Source organism: Myotis nattereri (genome assembly GCF_964212035.1).
Source record: "Myotis nattereri genome assembly, chromosome: 6".
In the NCBI taxonomy this organism is placed as follows: Eukaryota; Metazoa; Chordata; class Mammalia; order Chiroptera; family Vespertilionidae; genus Myotis; species Myotis nattereri.
Genome location: NC_138081.1, coordinates 22533787 through 22554150, shown reverse-complemented (window position 1 = coordinate 22554150; position 20364 = coordinate 22533787). Strand labels below are relative to the sequence as shown.

At 41.4% G+C, this 20364-nt stretch overlaps 1 protein-coding gene across 1 annotated transcript in view; it reads left to right on the top strand.

Annotated features, from left to right (window-relative positions):
* PKHD1 (PKHD1 ciliary IPT domain containing fibrocystin/polyductin) overlaps positions 1-20364 on the top strand; it is a gene marked incomplete at its 5' end in the record, with an annotated part of 392126 nt that overhangs the window by 114575 nt on the left and 257187 nt on the right. Inside the window, one exon of the mRNA XM_081094978.1 lies at positions 18535-18747. Within this exon, the coding sequence (XP_080951104.1) occupies positions 18535-18747 (213 nt within the window). The remainder of the gene's footprint in view (positions 1-18534; positions 18748-20364) is intronic.

The following is a 20364-nucleotide window of genomic DNA, read 5'->3' as shown; positions in this document are numbered from 1 at the left end:
GAGAATGAGATGCCCTTCAGGCACTTAAGTGTTCTTGCTTTATACCATTTGGAAGAAGTTTTCCCACTAGAAGTCCTCAGATTTAGCCTGAGTCTCTGGATGTCCCATTAGTTCCAGGTAAATGTTCAGTCCAGGAGCGGTGTTGATAGGGCCAAGAACTGAAGATGGAGAAGAAGCTCCAGGGGGGGGATAGAGGGCAAAAGAAACGCAGGGACGTGCAGAGTATGCAGTTGGCTTCTCACTCTCAGAGTTTCAAGATCTGAGCAACCCAAATACTTGCCCCACCCTCTCACCTTCCAAGAATGATTTTCCTTAGTATTCCTGGTTCTGGCCATATTTCACTCCCATATTATTTAGAATAAATGAGTCCAGTTTGGGAGGGCAGAACCTCATCCTGTGCAGAGGGAAGGTCTGTTATCTGAAGTATCCTCTTTCTTTTAGGAAGTGGGACCATTGATAGGAATGTGAGGGTAAGTAGTAGACACCTGTTTCTGTACAGATAGGATACAAGAATTGTTGGCAGGGAGCAGGGTTGCCTAGAATGAAACTCTGAGTTTTTTATTATAGAGATATGGGTCATAACGTCTAAAAAGAATGAGAACAGAGAAAGGACACAGATCAAACTCAATTCAACAGATGACTTGTGAATGCTTGTTAAGTGGCCTATGACATCTGTATGCGATAGAGAAAACAATGAAGAATAATAGTTAATATTAGGAGTGTGTATTGTCACTAAAGAAAAACTAATTAAGGAGAAAATAGAAAAGGGTAAAATTTCTAGTTGTAAAATATGTGATGCAGGCAGTAACACAGAATATATTCCAGAGTAATGAGAGTGTCAGGGATGTAAGATTAGAGTTGGATGGTGGAGAGATTGTGAAGAGCATATCATTTGTGTCTGAGACCAGTTTTGATCATGTAAATATCAACATACACTTTCCCATCTCACCTATTGGAATTGTACTTGTCTAATGATTCAGTCCAGAACTGTTGGAGGTGTCCTAGACTTCCTTCTTCTCATATCCCTGAATCTTTAATATGTGTTGCATACATCAGTACTTCAATTGGTACAAACTTAGTCTTAATCAACATAATTTTGAGCCAGGATCATTTCAAATGACCTCTTAATTGATTCCTATGTTTCTGATTCTTTGTCTTCCTTGGTAGCAGAGCCCCAGTTTTTATTTGGGAAAGCAATGAACTTGCTCAAATGCTATCTATTCCTGGCCTCCTTTGTGGTTGAGAGTTGGCCAATGAGATGCAAGGGGAAGTGTGGTACAGGACATCTGGGAAGTTTCCTAGAATAGAACTGACACAATAGGAGGCATGTTCTATTTGTCCTTCTTCCTCTTCCATGCTTCCTGGAATGTTATTGTCATGGCTCCATTTTCAGCTGTCATCTCAGTCTATGAGGTGACTTGTTAAGAATGGGGAAGTAGTCCTACCCAGTTTTTCTCAGTGGATAGAGCATCGGCCTGCAGACTTAAGTGTCCCAGGTTCAGTTCAAGTCAATGGTACATATCTCAGTTGCAGGCTTGATTCCTCATGTGGTCTCACATTGATGTTACTCTCTCTCCGATTCTGCCCCTCTCTTCCACTCTCTCTAAAAAAATCAATGGAAAAATACCTTGGGTGAGGATTAACAAAAAAACCCCACAACAAACAAACAAACAAACAAACAAGCAAAAAAGAGTGGGGAAGTAGAAGAATGAAAAAACCCAGGTCCTGATGACTTTGGCGTTCCATAGTGTCATGGCAACTGGGACTGCTCACCTTTGAAGTTACTTTTTGTGATAGAAAAACAAGCCTTCAGGTGTTTAAGTCATTGGTATTTGACTTTTATGCTGTATGCTAAAATATCCCCCAATAGTTTATTTTCCATGTCCTTTAAAAATATGTCATAGCTTGTTACTTCTTTCCTCAACCCCACCCCATGGCTTCTCATCTCATTAGAGATAAAGTCTAAAGTCCTCACCATTATCAAACTCTGATCCTTTCATTGACCTTATCTTCCTCATTTACTCTGTTCCAGCTTTCTGTGAATATACCAAGAACACACTTGCCTCAGGGCTTTTGCACATATTGGCCTATGCCTGGAATATCTTTCCTACAAATATTCATGTGGCTGGCTCACCCATTTAATTCATGAGAAAATGTCAGCTTACCAGAGAGGCCTTGTTTGGCCACCTTTTCTAAAATTAAAATGCCTTCCTATTACTCTCTATTCTTTTATTTTGCTTTACTTAACAGCACCTATCGCCACATGACATAGTATAAATTTGGTTGTTTAAAATCGGTTTCCTCTGCTAGAACAAGCTTAGAAAGGCAAAAGACTGCACCAGCTTATTCATTACTGTCTCTTCAGTGTCTAGGACAGTGCCTGACACATAATGAGGACTCAAAGAATATGTGTTAATGGTTGAATAAATGGACAAATAAAGTGGTGCAAGTCTTGGGTGAAATTTAAGAAGTATAATTTTGAAACTATTGCTCTCTTAAATATCACTTTTCCTAGCTAATTCACTTTCACTGTCCTTAATTATTCTGACTGATATATCTAATATATCTATCACTAGGTACTATATATATATATATATATATATATATATATATATACACACACACACACACACACACAAATATATATATATACATATTTACATCATATACATACATATATACATACATATACCTATGTATAAATCTATGTCCTTATGAGTTGTTAGGAATATAAAATTGGTAAGTTATTTTTCTGTTTCTAAAAGGAATTTGAAACCAACTCTCAAGTGTCTCGTTGATATAGCACAGCCTTAAACCTCTAATGTCTTCTCTTGGTCTATAATATGTGTGAGAGTATGTGAAGGATAATGAAAAGCTATCCAAGTATAGCACTAAACCATTATTCTCCTCCTCATCAACAGCAAGTCACTCTCTCAATGTCTGCTACTGTCTTTCCTTTTCATACCCATTCATAGTATCAGAAAAATAGCTGAGTGGGATTTCTTTATTTTTCTGATACCCTACATAGGCTGAGATAAAGCATGGAAAATTTCAAGCCCCAAACCCCCCCCACTTCCTTAAAAAATTTTTATCAAACAAAATATAAAGTGTTATAGTGGAAGTACTTTCAGTCATTTTCACAATATTACACAGAAGGCTTTCTAAATGAATAGTGTACACCGTTGGGAAAGATTAGTATGAAATAAAAGTGAAAATAGGTCACCTAAGAATGACATTTCGGACTACTTCATGAAAATATTGCACCCTCTGTATTATTTTGCCATTCACGGAAGCCAGCATCCTGGTGTCTAGAGGACCAGGCTCCTATACCAGGAAAACCAGCACTTGTGCATGTGGCCCTCAAGAGTCTTGGACTCTCTGGGCCGTACTTATATTTTCATCTGTAAAATAAAATTGACACTTTTTCTGACAAGGACAACTTATATAGTAGAAAGGAGGATTATAAATTTCTTTGAGGCAATTGGGAGTGGTACCAGAGACAAGGTTTTCTCCATTATTTATGATGCTACATACACTGATTTTTGAACTTTATTGAAAAAAATGGCAGATTATTTTGTGACCATAATAAAAGCTTTGACTATAATATTATTTTGTCCTAATTAGCAAAATATGAAGAACTTTTATTTACTTACCATTTCTACTTCTTCCCTCCATTTGTCCTCACTCCTTTTTTTTTTAAGTTGTTTTTTAGGGGGTACTGTTAAACACAAAAGAGAATTAACCCAATCAATTAATACTAATGAGCTGGGTTGGAAATAGGCATATTGCCTTGATTTAGTTAATTATATTTTTCGTTCTTTTATGTTAAGATGCCCAACGGCCAGAGGCATCGCTGAATTAAAATTTATTATTTTATTCCAAGTAATTATGATGAACCATAATAACAAAGAAGGCATGTTGCCCTCATGTCAGAGACATTATGCATCCTGGGCTTGTGGCTGCAGTTGGGGAAGCATTCATATTTTCATAATGAAACAATGAATCTCTATTCTGGTGGTCAAGCAACTTGACATGACGTGGTCTAGAGATAATGATTAAGAAAGAGCCAATTAGGGGAGCACAAACCCTAGAAATGCCTCTTCCCTTGGTGCTCGGCTTTCAAAAGGAAGGCATTTTGTAGTTTCTTATTAATTGCGATGCTATCACTTTAAAATACTTCACAGAAACTTGTTCCCAGTCTCTGTTGCTGCTTAATGGTGTACTGGTTTCCTTTAAATTGATTTTTCTATTTCTTGGTCTACTGGTGTACACCAAAGCACTTAAATGCTTGGCAGGCTTTTGTGTCAGGAACTGAGTCTGAATCTGGGCTCTGTCCCTTACCTGCCTGTGACCTTGGGCATGTTGCATAGCCTGCATAAACCTCGCATTTCGCCCCATTAGGGTCATGCCTCATGTAATGACAGCAATAGTGACCAAGATGGCTAACATTTATTGTTTGCTGCTGCGTGACAAGACTACAATGTATTGTCCAACTCATATGGATGTTTTGAGTATTAAATGAGGCAATATTTGTAAAGCTCTTAGCGTAGGACCTAGTCCAGAGTAAGCATTCAATTTATGTTAGTTTTTTTATTTTTATTTTCTGACTGATGGGGATAACAGAAGAGATGGCTGGCTATCAGGCCTAAGTTGCAATTTTATTTACAGATAGTGGCTGCTTCTACATACAAAGCTAACTGGGTTATTGAAAGAATTAGCTGGGTAATGAAGTCCTTGGATTGCTTTTGCCTCTGTTATCTTCAAAATGCATATTGAAGTATTTTTCTTTCTGTGGCAAGAGAAGGAAGGACACAGAGGAGGAAGTAGCTGAGTCTATCCATTGGCTTGCCTCCATTCTCCTTGCTATTTTGACTCCTTGGAAATGTGTTTCTCTGGTGCTGTTTGGAATATGGTCTCATTTTCTCCAATTTTTATTTTGAGGACACTCAGATCTTGTTAGTCTGTTATTTTTAGGATTTCAGTGGCGTACAAATGCGTATTCTTGGCTTGTTGAGATGAGGTATCTTCTCTTTGACCCACTCCCAAGTTCCATGTAGAATTTCTTCATTCTTGGAAAGGGTTTGAGGATTTCAGAGTGAGGTATTTTTAAAAATATGTTTTTATTGATTTTAGAGGGAGAAGTAGGGAGAGAGAGAAATAGAAACATTGATGAGAGAGAAACATTGATTGACTACCTCTGGTAGAACCAGAAACTGGAGCATGTGCCTTGATTGGGAATCTAACTGAACCAGCAACCTCGCAATACATGGGATGACACTCAGCAACTGAGCCACACTGGCCAGGGCCAGAGTGAGGTATTAAGTGCTGTGCCCAGCATAGCCGTTTTGATCCAATGGATTATACACATGGTCCCTTCCAGTCAGCACTCAATCAGCCCCAGTTTCAGTAGGTGCATGCTTGCAATGAGCTGGTGTGTTATGAGATAGGACTTCCCTAGAATATTATGTAGGGGTGCTCTGTGCATCAGGTCTGTGTGAGTCTCTGGGCAGATTACCTTATGCCTATAGGTATAAGACTTAACAGCTACCAGTGTGTGGATTTAAAGGAAACCCATCTGAAGTCAGGCTGGAGTTTTGATAAAAAATAAAATATTCTACATTAATATTTCTCTCGTAACTATATAATGTCATGCTCAGCATGTCTTGTGGGCTGGTCAAATTTGTCACAAATAGGCAAGTTAAAATAATTTATCTGTAAGTGGGCTGTGAAAGGAGATTGACCAACTGGCTTCCTCTCTCAGCTGAACCACAGCTACACTTCAAGGCAGGGGATGGGATGATTGTGTACAGACAATGTAACAAGGTTGACTCACAGCAGTTTGGTCAATGAACTTGGGGCCTGAGTTCATATTTGAGGCAGCTACAGACTCTCCTGTGGTTTTGGGCAAGGCTCTGGTCCTCAAATCAATGCACAAAATGGAAATGGTGTTGACTCTCTTCCCTCTATAGGAAGAGAGTGGCTTATCTGAAACTCTACAGATGTTAATGTATTTGTTTGTGCAATCCTGTGGAGGAAATACAGTAAAGGAGTTAGTAAACTTTCTTATGTTTTCAAGCCTGGTGCTTCTGAAGGGGCTGGGCAGTAATCTAAGGAGAAGCCTGATCAAGAAGTTAGGATCCATAAGGATTAACCTGAGTTTTTTTGAAACCTACCCTTAATCCTTTTACCTTGTGTATCTCTATGTGTCAATCTTTTCTTGGTGACAAGTTACTGTTAATTATTTTATGAGAGGTGATTTTTGCCTATGTCCAAAGCCAAGTGTATCATTGATAGAATTTTTAATCAGCTAAGAACTTGAATAATTTTTATATCAATTATTTACAAATTTTATATTAGGGTATGTGTTTTTTTCCTTCACTGTATCTTTTTTGGCAAGGTGCAAATTTGGCTACAAGCTTAAGAAAGCAGGAGCCAGGTCTGCCTTTGCTTACCTTTCCATTGCCAGGGCCATTCTATCTCTAGGCACATGGCAAGTATTCAAATAATTATTGAATGAATAAACCAATGAATGAATTTCTGACCTGAAGAGGCAGATAAATGTTAGCTATAAATTTCTCTATGATCAGAGTCCTTCCTGGTATCCTCAAATGTTAGTGGATTGGTTCAGATGGTGACCAATTTCATTTACTATTTGTGTATCAGGAGATCAGAGACAAAAGTTTTGTAATGTGGGGGACAGTTGACTCTGAAACCCCTTATTTCTCTCAATCAGGCAATGACTTCCATTATTTACCTCCAGAGAACAGTCCCAGACACACTTGATTAGCCTTAAATGAAAGAAAAGCCATTGCTGTGAGAAGGAACATGCTTTCAATAGATGGACAGGCAGACATTAAACAATTTAGATATTAGACAATTTACAGTTTTATGTCTTGACAACTTCGATATTGTAACATGAAAAATGCTAATGAGAAGGACCAGTCCCTTCCTAGCTCAGAAGCTATAATATTTTCAATAATGAAAGATAAATGTTTCAAACTTCCTTACTTAAAACCCTTCACTGGCTCTCTATTAGCCTTTCAGATCAAGTCTAAGCTCCTTAATATGGCTTGTAGGTCCTTTAGGGCTCGGTGTCTCCTTACCTGTCTACCTCATTTGTTAATGACTCCCACATACTTTTTAATCAAGATTGGGAGTGGAGCTAGATATCTGGGATGCTTTTGTATCTGGGATTCTTGGGCAGATTAAAATATATTGGAGAATGAGCATTTTATTACTATTATTTCTTATGTACTATAATATTCTTGTGGGGAGTAGGAGGAATTATCATTTTCTAAATAAATAAGTACTGTGAGGACACAATGATTACCTTTCATTTCTAAAACATTATGCTATTAGCAAAATCATATTTATATTATACAGAGAATAATTATATTTGGAACCTTTTGAATAAAGACCTGGCTCCTGTTTTCTTAAGCTTTCGAATAAATTGCTCAGAGAAGTATATCAAATTGTAGGGCTGGTCAAAAATGTGATTTGGTCTGTGCTAATTGAACTTGGATAAATAAAATGAAGGAGATTATTTGAATGAATGAGCAATTTGGTAGCCAGGGAGATTTCTACCTGCCAGATACAGACTTTGGAGAAAGTCTTGTTTTGTCTTTCCTGCCTCTCCCTACAAATACTAGCTTTCTTTCTGAGGTCTTAAGTGAATTTCCAGAAATCCGTGGAATAGCTGAGGGCCTTGAGCACTTACATGCCAGAAGTTTTGTTGGTAAAAGGCAGTAATGGTTTTCTGGAGATGGGGAGGAAATCAAGGTTTAGTTAAACAGTAACTGATAACAGTAGTTTTAATGACAAAGGCATTTATTTATATCTCAGTATTTGAGTTCCTTTAAATATTTCTTTATAATTTCTCTTCCACAAATATGTTTACACTTTGTAATTGGTATAGAGTTAATTCCTTTATAAGGTTCACTTACTGAGTTTTATGTTTTATAGAAAAAGTAAAAGGTTGAGTCATAACCTTTATCTTCTTTCTCAGTTATCTGTAAAGTTGGCTAATTCACTAAAACTAGGGTATTTCTATTCACCTGTAGCAGTTAAACTCCACGGTGACCTGGATGTGGAGACTGCCTTTTTATGTTTTGATCTTAGCTCCTAGCAGAAGGGCTGGAAAACAACAGTTACTATTGGTTGAATGGTGAAGTGAATTAATCCAACCTTGCATTTCTCAACCTGTGAGCTGGTAGCAAACTTCACAAGACTATGGACACCTATAGCCATCACTTAATTTACTGAGAGCCATGATCCTCAAAGTGTGGGTCCCATCAGCAGCAGCATCAAAGGACTTGCTAGAGAGACACATTTTTTGGCCTCACAATAAACCTCTCTGGGGGTTTACCGAGTTCAATTAGCATTGACCCAATCACAGTTTTGACCAGTCCTACAATTTGATATACTTCTTTGAGCAATCTCTTTATTCAAAAGGTGTTTGAAGACCCTGAGGTGGTGTGGATGGGTGCTCAAGTTTGAGACCCCACTAGCCGAAAACAATAAAAGGAACTGGATGTCAATTAACTAGCAAGTGTAGCCAGCCCAGCTACACTTTTCCCAAAGGCTATGCGACCCTTTGCAAGGAACAGTGGGAACTTGGCTGGAGACCCTGGATGGGCCTCTCCCGAGCCAGGCATTCTCCGTTCGCTGCAGCTCTCTCTCCTGCCAGGGAAATCCGAGCTGATGAAAACAGTTCTCCCAACTGCTATTGTTTGCGGCTCTGATTCAGTGCTTTTATTTCAGATCTGTTTTTTCCTCTACATTGCCCATTTGACTGTAGTGCCAGGCTAATTAAGGAATTAGCATGTGGCAGGCATTCCGGGAGGTGTGCGGTTCTTTTCCTGCATTCGGAGAACATTTTTGCTAACACTTTCTAGTTCATATTTTCTTTTTTTAATCAGGCAGAGACATTACAATTAAAATACCGTTAAAGTGATTCTGGCAAGTATTGCAATAAGCATGTTTTTTAATTAAAGGAAGAACAGGGGGGATGCATAAGCAGCATCAGCTAAAGGGGGAAATTTCATTCGATATCTATTTTAATTGAAATGAAGAAAATAATCAGGAAAAGCAGCAGCAGCAGCAGCAGCCGCCGCCGCCTGTGCCTGTGTGTGTGGCTCCCAGGTTGTTAGGTGTAGGTGTTCTGTGCTTGATTAATTAGTAGCCGGCCAGAGAGTCCATTCCCTTTGCCCCCAATCCTTAAAGCCTGATTTATGCCTCACATCCCCCATGAATATGTGAGGGCTCAGGCATCTATTTCCCGAGCTGCTAGTGGATAGGATTATGGAGCGTGCACTGAGCTCTTGGGGGCTCTCGTTTGCCAGCCAAATTGATTTTCCGCCTCTCTGGCCGGGGACAAGCCCACCTCGAAGGCTTCCAGGCTCTGCTCCAGTGGATCAGGCGCAAGTCTAATCCGGATCTTGCCAACAAAGGAAGCTGTGTGCATCCCCATCACGATGCAGGCTTCGGGCTGTGGCTGCCTTCCCTCAATGCCACTCTTCTCCCCTCTTCCTCACCTCCTCCTGACGCTCACTTCCACGGCAGCACCGTGCAGTAGGGTACAGCAGTGTACCCAACTGTGCCCGGATCACTTCGTTGGGCAGAGGAGGGTCCATCCATCTTGAAGGAATGGTGATCTATAATTCCCCAGAGAAAGGGAATTCCACAGGCTTCCCTATCTATTAGACGATTAATGACCAGAAAGGTAACCAGATACAGGCTTCTAAACTTTTAAAGGAATTATTTAGGGTTGACACAAAAAGCTGAATGGAGGCTAATCGATTTAGATAATTTACATCTAAGATTTTAGGTTTGTCAAGCTTTGAGCAAATGAAATATCTAGTTTGGGATGAGGATTGATCTATTAATTGGGGTCCTTGGATCCCTCCCTGGCTTTGCCTTCACTGACCTCTGGATTTCCCGTTGTTTAAAACTGGAGCCCCTCTACTTGGTTCATTTTCTCTGCTGGCATTGGTGTCCTCACGAAGCACACTCTTGGCGTGCACCCTTTCTCTCCTGAGCCTCCTGAAAATGACATTAAGGGTTTGCCGGCTTTGTCTATCAGCTCCACAGTTCTTAAGAGTTCTTCCTGCTGTCTGTCTGTACAGCCTTTTGATTCTTCTCCTAATTCACTGAACTCTTTGACTCACATTCAAGCATCTGCTACTTCTTTTCCATATTCTAGTCTTTAAATATTAATATTTGACAACTTGTTCCCCTTATCCCTGTCCTGCTCTCACTCTACATATTCTCCTAGGGAGACCTCATTCACTTCTATAACTTCAATTCCTATTATTCAACAGGATTTAATCAGCACTTACCAAGTTTCCCATATGCCAGGCACTATTCTAAGTATAGCAGCTATGGCTGTGAACAAAAAAGGCCAAAATCTTGCTCTCGTAGAGTTTATTTCTATAGGGAAATCAGTCAAGTAAGAAAATGATAATTTTTGTTAGATTTTCTGGGCAGCATGGAGAAACATGCAGCAGGGAAGGTGGCGAGGTAGTTTGGTGGTGGTTGGGGTATTTGCACGCAGTGAGGGCAGGGGAACAAGAAGGTAGTGCAGCAGGAGGATGTGAGCCAGGGGTTAGTAGAGAGAGAGAGTGGGCCAGAGAGAGGACCAGCCCTGTAGGGTTGGGTAGGCTTTCAGTGAGTGTGGTGGGAGCATTGGGGACTTTCTACAAAGTAGTGACATAAGATTTACACAAATAAAAATCACACTGGGTGCTGATTTAAGAGCAGACTTTGGGGTTGGGGCAAGGGCAGAAGTAAGGAGCTAAGCGAGGGGGTTGTTATAATACTCTGAGGATGAGATGAGAGACGCCAGAAACAGACATGTGCATGGTGAGAAGTGGTAGGATCAGGAATATTGAAGAAAGAATGCACACAATTTCCTGAAAGATTGGTCTTAAAGTGCGAGGGAGTGAAAGTTGACTTTAGAGTTTTCAGACTGAGCAATTGAAGGGATGGAGTTGCCAGTTATGGGGATGGTAAGGACTGTGAGCAGGCCTGTGTGGCAAGACGAGGAGGTCATGTTTTGGATATGCCACGTTGAGAAGTCAATAAGACATCTAAGTAGAGACATTGAGTAGGCAGCTGGGTGTATGAGTCTCTATCTGAGGACATTGGCGGGCTTTGGAGATACAAATTTGGGAGTCATCAGCAGTGTGCATATGATGATATTTAAAACATCAAGACAACCAAGGTTGATGAGAAAAATAGTCAAGGGACTGAGTCATCGGGAACTCCAAGTGTCAGTGTTTGGGATAATCAAGAAGAATCAGGTAGAGGAGGCTGGGGCAAGGCTTGGGAGGCAGAAGGAAAACTTGGAGGCACAGTGCTAGGCAAGTGAGGGGAAGGAGTTTCAAGAAAGGTGTGACCAAGTGTGTCCAATGCTGCTGGCCACTCAGGGAAGGTGAGGAGTGAGCATGAGCTTTGGACTCAACAATGTGGTTGTAGTTCTGGTGAAGTAGTCAGGCAAGGCCCAAATTCAAGAGAATGGAGGGAAAAAATTGAAGATATAAAGTATAGCCATCTCTTTTGAAGTTTTATTATTGTATGGTAAAATATTTATACTCTACATTTTTCTGTAAGGGAGAAAATAGCTAAAACTATGTTGTTTGTTTTTCTTAAAAAGCACACAAACACACAACAAATGTTTCTGTGGTATTACAGAGGATGGCTAATTGTAGGGTGAGCCAAAAGCAGGTTTTGATGTATGTTGCAAACATTAGGTAGCTGCTAAAAATCTCCTTTACTTGCCTTTAAAAGAAATAAGAAAGAGGTTTAATGGAAAGAAGTGATTACATGTAAAAAGTTGTGTTCATTTATTTATTTTAGAGGGGAAGTAACAATAATGATGGTTGATTGATTTTTATAAAATTACCCAAGGTCACTTGTGGGACATACTTAGCTTTCATGAACAATCATAACAAGCAATTTAAGGGTCACAGCCAAAGGCTGATTTCAGCCTTGCCCTTTATTTCAGCTTTCAGAAATGGATCCGAGTTCCATCAAGTGGAGAACTCGAGTCCTCCCACTGCCCTCCTGTCTTCCAGTGACTCTCCTTCAAAGCTGGCCCCCCCACTCCCACCCCCTGTGTATTTATTTTAAGCTAATGAAAGTGTGACGATGAAACACCTGGGGTCCTGGTGTTTAAGCTAGATTAAAACTAAACTTTACATTCTTTCACACCAAGGAGCTTTCACCTTGGTTATCACTTACAATTATTTTAATAAAAAATAGCTGAATTCCTTATCAAACCTCTTCTGAACTTACCTCGATTTCATTATACCTGTCACTGATGAAGTGAGGAGGGAATTCTTTGTAGCACAGAATAACAATGGTCACATTAATTAATTGGTCCTGTTTATCGTACTGTTGCCAACACAAATCATTCATTTTCTTTGGGCTGAGCTTTTCTCCCTTCATTAACGTCATTCTTAATTCCCGTGACATTTTAAAACGACTATCGATTTGTTTCAGTGTGTTTAATATTTTGCTTGATGGTACAAGGGATAAAGGCCAGGTTTATATATTTACCCACTAATCCTTGTAATCTGTCTCAAATCCTTTTTGGAATGAGGCAAGGTATATCTACATTAACAAAATGAAAAGAAATCATATATAAACAAGCCAAAGGCAAATGTACTTAGGCTAACACATGTTTTTCCTTAAGTGTAACTCTGATAACAAACCTAATTAATAAAAGAGCTACCTGGGAGTGTTTGCGGAAGTAGATAGGACATGAGTGTCTCTGTCAGGTGGTCCCAGGTGCTAAAGCTTCCTCGGCCAGTTCTAGACTGAAAGAGGAATTACAGCCTCTCTGGCAGCCCACCCAGTTTTGTGAAATAGGGAGGGTTGCCGGGGTCCAACCCCAGCAGGTCCAGGGGTCCCCAAAGGTGTGGACGGAGTCGGCGAAGAAGGAATGATACGGAGACAGCGTTCAGTTGATCAGCAGCCTAGCCAGGATCTCCAGCCAAGTTCTGGTCTCGATCTCCAGAGAGGTTCTGCTTAGGATCTCCAGCCAGGTTCTATGTCCATGTTCCCTCGCTAGGTTCTTCAGCCAGGTTCTGTGTATGCCATATATGCCAGGTCCCTTGAAACAGCAAGCATGGACCGGCTCCCAACAGAGGGTGATATTGACCTCATAGTCTTATTTTGAAGGTCATTTCAGACAACGTCTCTAAAGATTTTGGCGCATGGTAGGTTCTTAATAAATGTTAGCTCCTTTGTTTCCCCTGTGGTCTTATTTGAATCATTGCCTGTGCATGTTGTATCTCTTTTGATCAAAATTCCAAGTTCACTACAGCAGAAGTGATGTCAGGAAAACATCGGTTTTGTGTTTCTATCAATGCCCAACACACACCTGACTGCGTTCTTACAGATGTAGATGTCAGATGTCCCAGAGCTAGAGTGAATGCATGCATCTACTCTCCACTTCACCACTGAGAGAAGGGACCATCCTTAGGCCCTGAATAAGGCAGGTTTGGGAACTGAGTAATCCTCTGAGGCCCAGTAATTTTATGGGGCTCCCTGAGGGTCATTCAGAGGCCAACAGTGGAGTCAGTACAGGAACCTCAATTCCATACCCTACCTCTACCACTTACTCATCAAGTTCAGTTCAGATTTTCTGACTATTTATGATGGAGGAGTCCTGCCATGCAAATCCTTGGTCTACCAGTTGAAGATAATTAGCTGGGACATTAATCAAATGTGGCTGTGAGCGAAAAAAGGTTTTAGTAAACATAAGAAAATGACCTGTGCCCACAGGTCACATTTTTTCCTTCTTGTTCACAGCAGGATTCATGATTATTACTGCATTTCTGATGATTATTCTTGTCATCATCATGACAATGAGAAGGAAAATTAAAGTAAAAATTCCAAGTTGGTCCTTTGAAAGTCTGGGAAGCAAGGTGGTACCACTGTAACCTTAAGCCTACAGATCACCAAAGGATAGTTTCTTGCTTCGTGGATAGTTTACCTCAGAGTATGTAAGCTCTATGTTCCATATTTGAAAGGAAAAGTCAGGATTCCCAGCAATGGGATGTTGGAAGGATGTGGTCTAGGGGTACTAGTGTGATGGAGCAGCTGTGGAAATAGAGCAGTCATGGCAATAGTGGGGGAAGTAAAGGTTCGTGTGATGATAGGAGTAGACACCACTGTATTATCTATTAGCATCTGAGCCAAGACTAGGGACCAACAATGGTCCCTTGAAAGCATCATTTCAAGAAATCTCACTGTAATTTTCTGAGGGAAGAACTCTACATTTTTCAGACAGAAAAACTGGATACCTACATGGGGTGTGTTGTTCTTAATTGTGAAAAGAAGGAACACTTTAAGAGGTTGAGTCTAAGCAAACATCCTGTGGCTGTTTTACATATGGAGTGTGGTATGGGCTTTGGGATTGAAGACTAGAAGGGCTGGTGAAAGGGGCTGAGGGAAGCTGAAGAGGAATGTTAGACAGAAAATTGGGGAAGAGAGGGCCTCTACAGTTGACTGTTGGGGCAAATGTCTATTGATCACTATCTGTGGACTAATGGGAGTAAACATTAGTAAGTAAGTGACTGAAGGCATTTTAGTCTTATTCTTCTCTCTCTCTCATTCCTCCAGTACATATCTGGGAAACAACAGCAATTTAACTCAGTAATTCGGCACTTTGGATTTAGGACTTTGGCAGAGGAAGAGTGTCTTCCCTTCACTGGCCCTCACCAGGACCTTCCTTGTTATAATAGAATCTGTATTTTGAGCAATTTCTGACACCGGGCCCTCTCCACATCCTTGCCTATCTTTAGCTCAGTAAGACAATGTATGGACTTATAAATTAAATGTAATAACATCCTTTCTGAGAAAATGGGAGTGTGTGTGTGTTTGTCCATAAAGGAATACATTCAGGTACAAACCAGATTTTCTAAAAAGATATAACCATTTATTGATTTACTCAACAATGATACATTAAGTGCTAATTACCGATTGGTCACTGTTCTAGACACTAAGGATATAGACGTGAACAAAGCAGATAAGTGCTCTCATGAAGCATGCATTCCTGTGGGGGGAGGGCAGACATTAAACATGTTAAATGTTCTGAAGAAAACTATATTTGGGTCAGAGGTAAGGGCATTCTATTTTACATAGACTGGAGAGGATGGCCGTAGTGAGAAGTTAACCCTTGAGTAGAGACAAGGGGGAGTGAGGCACATGGGTATCTGCAGAAGAACATTCCAGGCGCAGGAAGAACATATGCACAAGCCTGACTTGTTTGAGAACCAACAAGCAGGTCAGTGTGTTTGCAACAGATGAATCACAAAGTAAGTTTTAAAAGATGATGATGCGGGTGTATCAGAGATGGGGTGGCAAATCAAAAGGGGCTTTTTGTAGCCCAATGTAAGGACTTTATTTATTCTGAGTGAGATAAAAAGTTATTATGGGGTTCAGAAAAGAAGATCCAGGTGTTCCCCATGTAAAGTCGCAACCCTGACCACTTTTAGAGGATAGAAGAGTCTAGTGCAGTGATTTTGCAAATCACTTACAAAGTGGGAGATAGATTTAATAGCTCATTCAGGTTAAAGTGTTTAATTATTAATTATTTTGACACTATTGAAAAAATTCTGCTAAAAATATAAAAATTTTAAATTCTTTTAAAGGGAAGTATTAAAATAATGAAAATATGTTTTAATATCCTAAGTGTTTATTTCCATGATATACAAATAATCCTAATATATAAACACCCTGGGTCGTAACGACCGGTCATGACCAAGGCTTGACCAACTGGAAGTCAGTCCTGTAGCAACCCAGCACTGACTGCTGAGGGGGCTATGAATCAGGGCCAGAGAGAGGCCTGAAGAGAGAAGCAGAGACTGATCCATTGCCTCTGTGGCAGCTTTTGATTAGCACTTGCCTCTTTCTTTCTCTCCCAGTCTGGCCAGCAGCCATGCCTCCATTTCTCTCCAGGCCTCCACTGGGGCAGCTGATCAGCCACGCCTTTCTGATCAGGCCCCCTTGATAGGTCCAGAGACACTGACTGGCATAGGAACCGACCAATCAGAACAGAATCTGGGTGCTATGAGGAGCGAATGGCTGCCTAGGAGGCAGAGCTTTTGACATTGATTGGCATAGGAACTGACCAATCAGAACCAAATGTGGGTGCTGTGAAGAACCAATGGCTGCCTAGGAGGTGGAGCTTTTGATGCTGACTGGCATAGGAACTGACCAATCAGAACCAAATGTGGGTACTGTGAGGAGCCAATGGCTGCCTAGGAGGGAGAGCTTTTGACGCTGACTGGCATAGAAACTGACCAATCAGAACCAAATTGGCCAGCAGAGGAGGGCAGTTGTGGGAAAGATCAGGCCTGCAGGGGAGGGCAGTTGGGGGTGAGATCAGACCAGCAGGGGAGGGCCATTGGGGGCAAGATCAGGACAGCAGGGCAGGGCCATTGGGGGCAAGATCAGGCCGGCAAGGGAAGTCCATTGGGGGTGAGATCAGGCCAGCAGGGGAGGGCAGTTGGGAGCAACCAGGCCTGCAGGGTAGGACGGTTAGGGGAGATCAGGCAGGCAGGCAGAGGCAGTTAAGGGCGATCAGGCAGGCAGGCAGAAGCAGTTAGGGGTGATCAGGCAGGCAGGCAGGTGAGCAGTTAGGAGCCAGTGGTCCCAGATTGTGAAAGGGATGTCCAACTGCCGGCAGTCAGACATCCTCCAAGGCGTCCCCAATTGGAGAGGGTGCAGGCTGGGCTGAGGGACCCCCCCCCCCCCTTCTGTGCACGAATTTCGTTTTATTATAAAACTAGAGGCATGGTGCATATATTTGTGCACCAGTTGGGGGCTGGGGAATCCCTCGGCCTGGCCTGTGGGATCGGGCAGAAACTGGCTCTCTGACATCCCCTGAGGGGTCCTGGATTACAAGAGGGTGCAGGCCAGGCTGAGGGACCCCATCAGTGCACAATCAGGGCTGGGGAGGGATGCGGGAGGTTGGACAGCTGGGGAGGGACTGTAGGAGGGCTCCATGGCATGTCCGGCCTGTCTCACGGTGTCTGATTGGCTGGGCCCTACCAGCAAGCTCATCTACCAGTCAGAGCGTCTTCTCCCTGGTGGTCAGTGCACATCCTAGTGAGTGGTTGAGTGGTCTTAGCCTATCATTAGCATATTATGCTTTGATTGGTTGAATGGACAACTGAATGACCGGACACTTAGCATATTAGATTTTTATTATATAGGATAACATTCCTATTTTACAGAAAATTTTAATATTAGAGCAAAACAGTATCTGTATCAGTTAAGGTTATTTGATTGCAACTATCTTTTTAAAAGGCATAAATATTGTATGATTTCACTTATATGTGGAATCTAAAATGCAAAATAAACAAACAAAAAAAAAGTCATAGAAAATTCATAGGAAATTCAAACTCATAGGAAAGTGGAAAAGAATTAAGAAAAACAAAAACAAATAGATCGAGGAAGTTTATTGAGAAGGTATTGGGTAGTTTACAGAATTGATGGGAAGTGTGAAAAATCAGGTGTAGAAGTAATGGCATTCAGGGAGTTTTGGAGGGGCTTGGCAGATGGGGGGTTCAGAAGTAGGAACTCTTTTTGGGCTCATTATGTATCACCACTAGAATTACTGAGGTCTAAGCATTTCCAGTCATCTCTTCCCTTTGCTCCAGATTTCCTTTTGAAGTCTGGGTACATGACTCAGGCTAAGTAGGATAGGGCACCACGACTGACAGTCCCACTCAACTCTTTTCTATAGAGCAGAGCAAATCCTTCAGGAAATTAGAGTCTATTATGAAAAGTACAGTGGTTGTTGGTCAGCTAAAATGTTTCACATGTCATGATGGTAACCCTAATTATACTTCCTTTTACCACAGTTCTTATAATTTTCACACATTTTCTTCTATTCCTATTTCCTGTTCACTTGTTACCCAGTTTTTTTTTTTAAATTGATTTTTTTTTAAATCCTTACCTGAGGATATTTTTTTCCATTGATTTTCAGAGCAAGTGGAAGGGAAGTGGGGAGGAGATAGATAGATAGATAGATAGATAGAGAGAAACATCAATATGAGAGAGACACATCTCTCACATTGATTGGTTGCCTCCTGCACATGCCCTGACCTGGCCGGGGTTGGAGCCTACAACCCAGGCACATGCCCTGGATAAGGAATTGAACCCAGGAACCTTTGTTGTGTGGGCTGATGCTCTAACCACAGAGATACCCTGGCAGGGTTTTAACTGAATTTTTATCTGCTGCTTTTATCTGCTGCTAAATGGTAAAAATGATGACTTTCTCATGGCTTATTTAAGCAGTCCTAAATTGCTGGACATTTAGGCTATTGTTATTAAAAATAATATAAATAAAGGAGCAATGAACAGTGATAACTAATCTAAACTGGCTTGGTAATACAGTGCTTCTGGGTCTGGGTGTTTGATACACTCAATTGTGCTTCTACAAGAGAATATAAACACAGAGGATTTCATCAAACATTGGAATTGTCGACAAGACTAAAAAGCTTCTTTGTTGGCCATTAGGAGGCAAGCTGATTTTCATGGATCAAGGAACCATTGAGCTCAGGGCGCACTCCATCCTTGTTTCTGATGGTGGAGAGCTCCGGATTGGATCTGAGGACAAGCCCTTCCAAGGCCAAGCTGAGATCACACTGTATGGGAGTTCCCACTCTACCCCCTTTTTTCCATATGGAGTCAAATTCCTGGCTGTGAGGAATGGAACTCTTTCCTTGCATGGTGAGTAGGACAGCTGACCAGAGGAAATGAGGTAGGGCTTTGTCTAGCCAATGTGGGGGCAATGGGGAAAATTATTAAACTACTTATAATCTTTGGTTATTAGTTGCTGAGGCGACAAAGTTAGAATGCGGGCACTACTTCCTTAAGTGAGAAATATTAGCTGTCATGATTCCTGTGGCAGAGGACACTATCATTCTCCATTATTTGCTCCCCTTTCTGTAAGAGGATGATACGCCTCTTCCCACGGTCAGATGGCTTTCAGTGCCTTCCTGTGCATGGAGCACACTTCCCTGTCTCACTGAGCGTGGCCTTAGCCATGGACTTGCTTCAATCAATGGAATGTGAGTGGACATGATGTACTGCAAGGGCCAAGTAGAAGTTTTAAGAGCTGTTGCAATGCTTTGCCCTTTGTTCTCTGTTTGAGAATAGCCTGTCCTCAGCATTGGACTCTGAATAATGACAACCGGGGCACAGCTGCAGATGACCTGCTCTCATGTATGTGAGTGAGGAACAAACCTTGGTTGTCATAAGCCACTGAAATTTGTGTTTGTAATTGCAGCCCAATGTAGTGAAAACCAAGTGACACAATTACTTCACATACACTGATGGCTATACACACTGATGGCATCATGAACTAAATGGAGACAATTTCATTTTGTTATAGTTGTGGCTGAATCTCCTGTGAAGAGGGTTCAGTTAGAGTTCCTCTTAGATTTTTGGTTCAAATGTGTTGGGTATTTCTCAGAGAAAACGGGGATTAGGCTGCAATGTGTTTCTGCTCCTATTTTATTTGCCTTCTTTTTTTTAAGGAGGAAATTTCCTCTTTTTATTTTTATTTTTAAAAATTTATCTTTCTTATTGAAAGTTATACAGATGTACCCCTTTCTCCCCCATTGACCCCTTCTAAGCCCTCCAACTGGCCAGGTTTATTTGCCTTCTGATCATTATTACCACTTTGAAACATGAACATTTTTATTTTCCTTCAGATTCAGGATATTACTGACTGTGCCAGGAAAATTCTTAATATCAACTGGAAAATGTAAATATAAAATAACTAGTGGCCCGGTGCACAAAATTCGTGCACATTAAAAGGGAATTAATTAGAGGAAATATTTTAATATTGCTACTTGGCCTTTCTCTAGAATAGAAGTGTCAGAGATGAAAGAAAATTAGTAAAATGTATATGAAAATCTCCCTCTTGTCAGAGTCTGGGGTTTGCCATGGGACCCAGAGTCAAGTCCCCACCCACCTGCTTGCACCTCGAAATCATGCAAGACCCAGACCTGGCCGGCCCCACCCTAGTCAAGCACTGCAGGGCGGGGGGGCACATCCTCAGGTCCTCTGGCTTCAGCGCTGGAGCTGGGGCACAGCCTCAGGTCCCCTGTCAAGCCCCTCCAGGTGGGGGGAGCAGCCTCAGGCCCCCTGGCCTGGCGCCGAGGCGCAGGGCACGGCCTCAGGTCCCCCCGCCTGTCCTCAGGTCCCCCTGTCCTGGTGCGAGGCCATGAGGGCACAAGGGCATGACAACCATTTGCATATTAGCTCTTTATTATATAGGATGAGTTTTAATTATCTTTTAGTGGATACTTATATACTTTGGGTTACATAGCATGAGCCAAA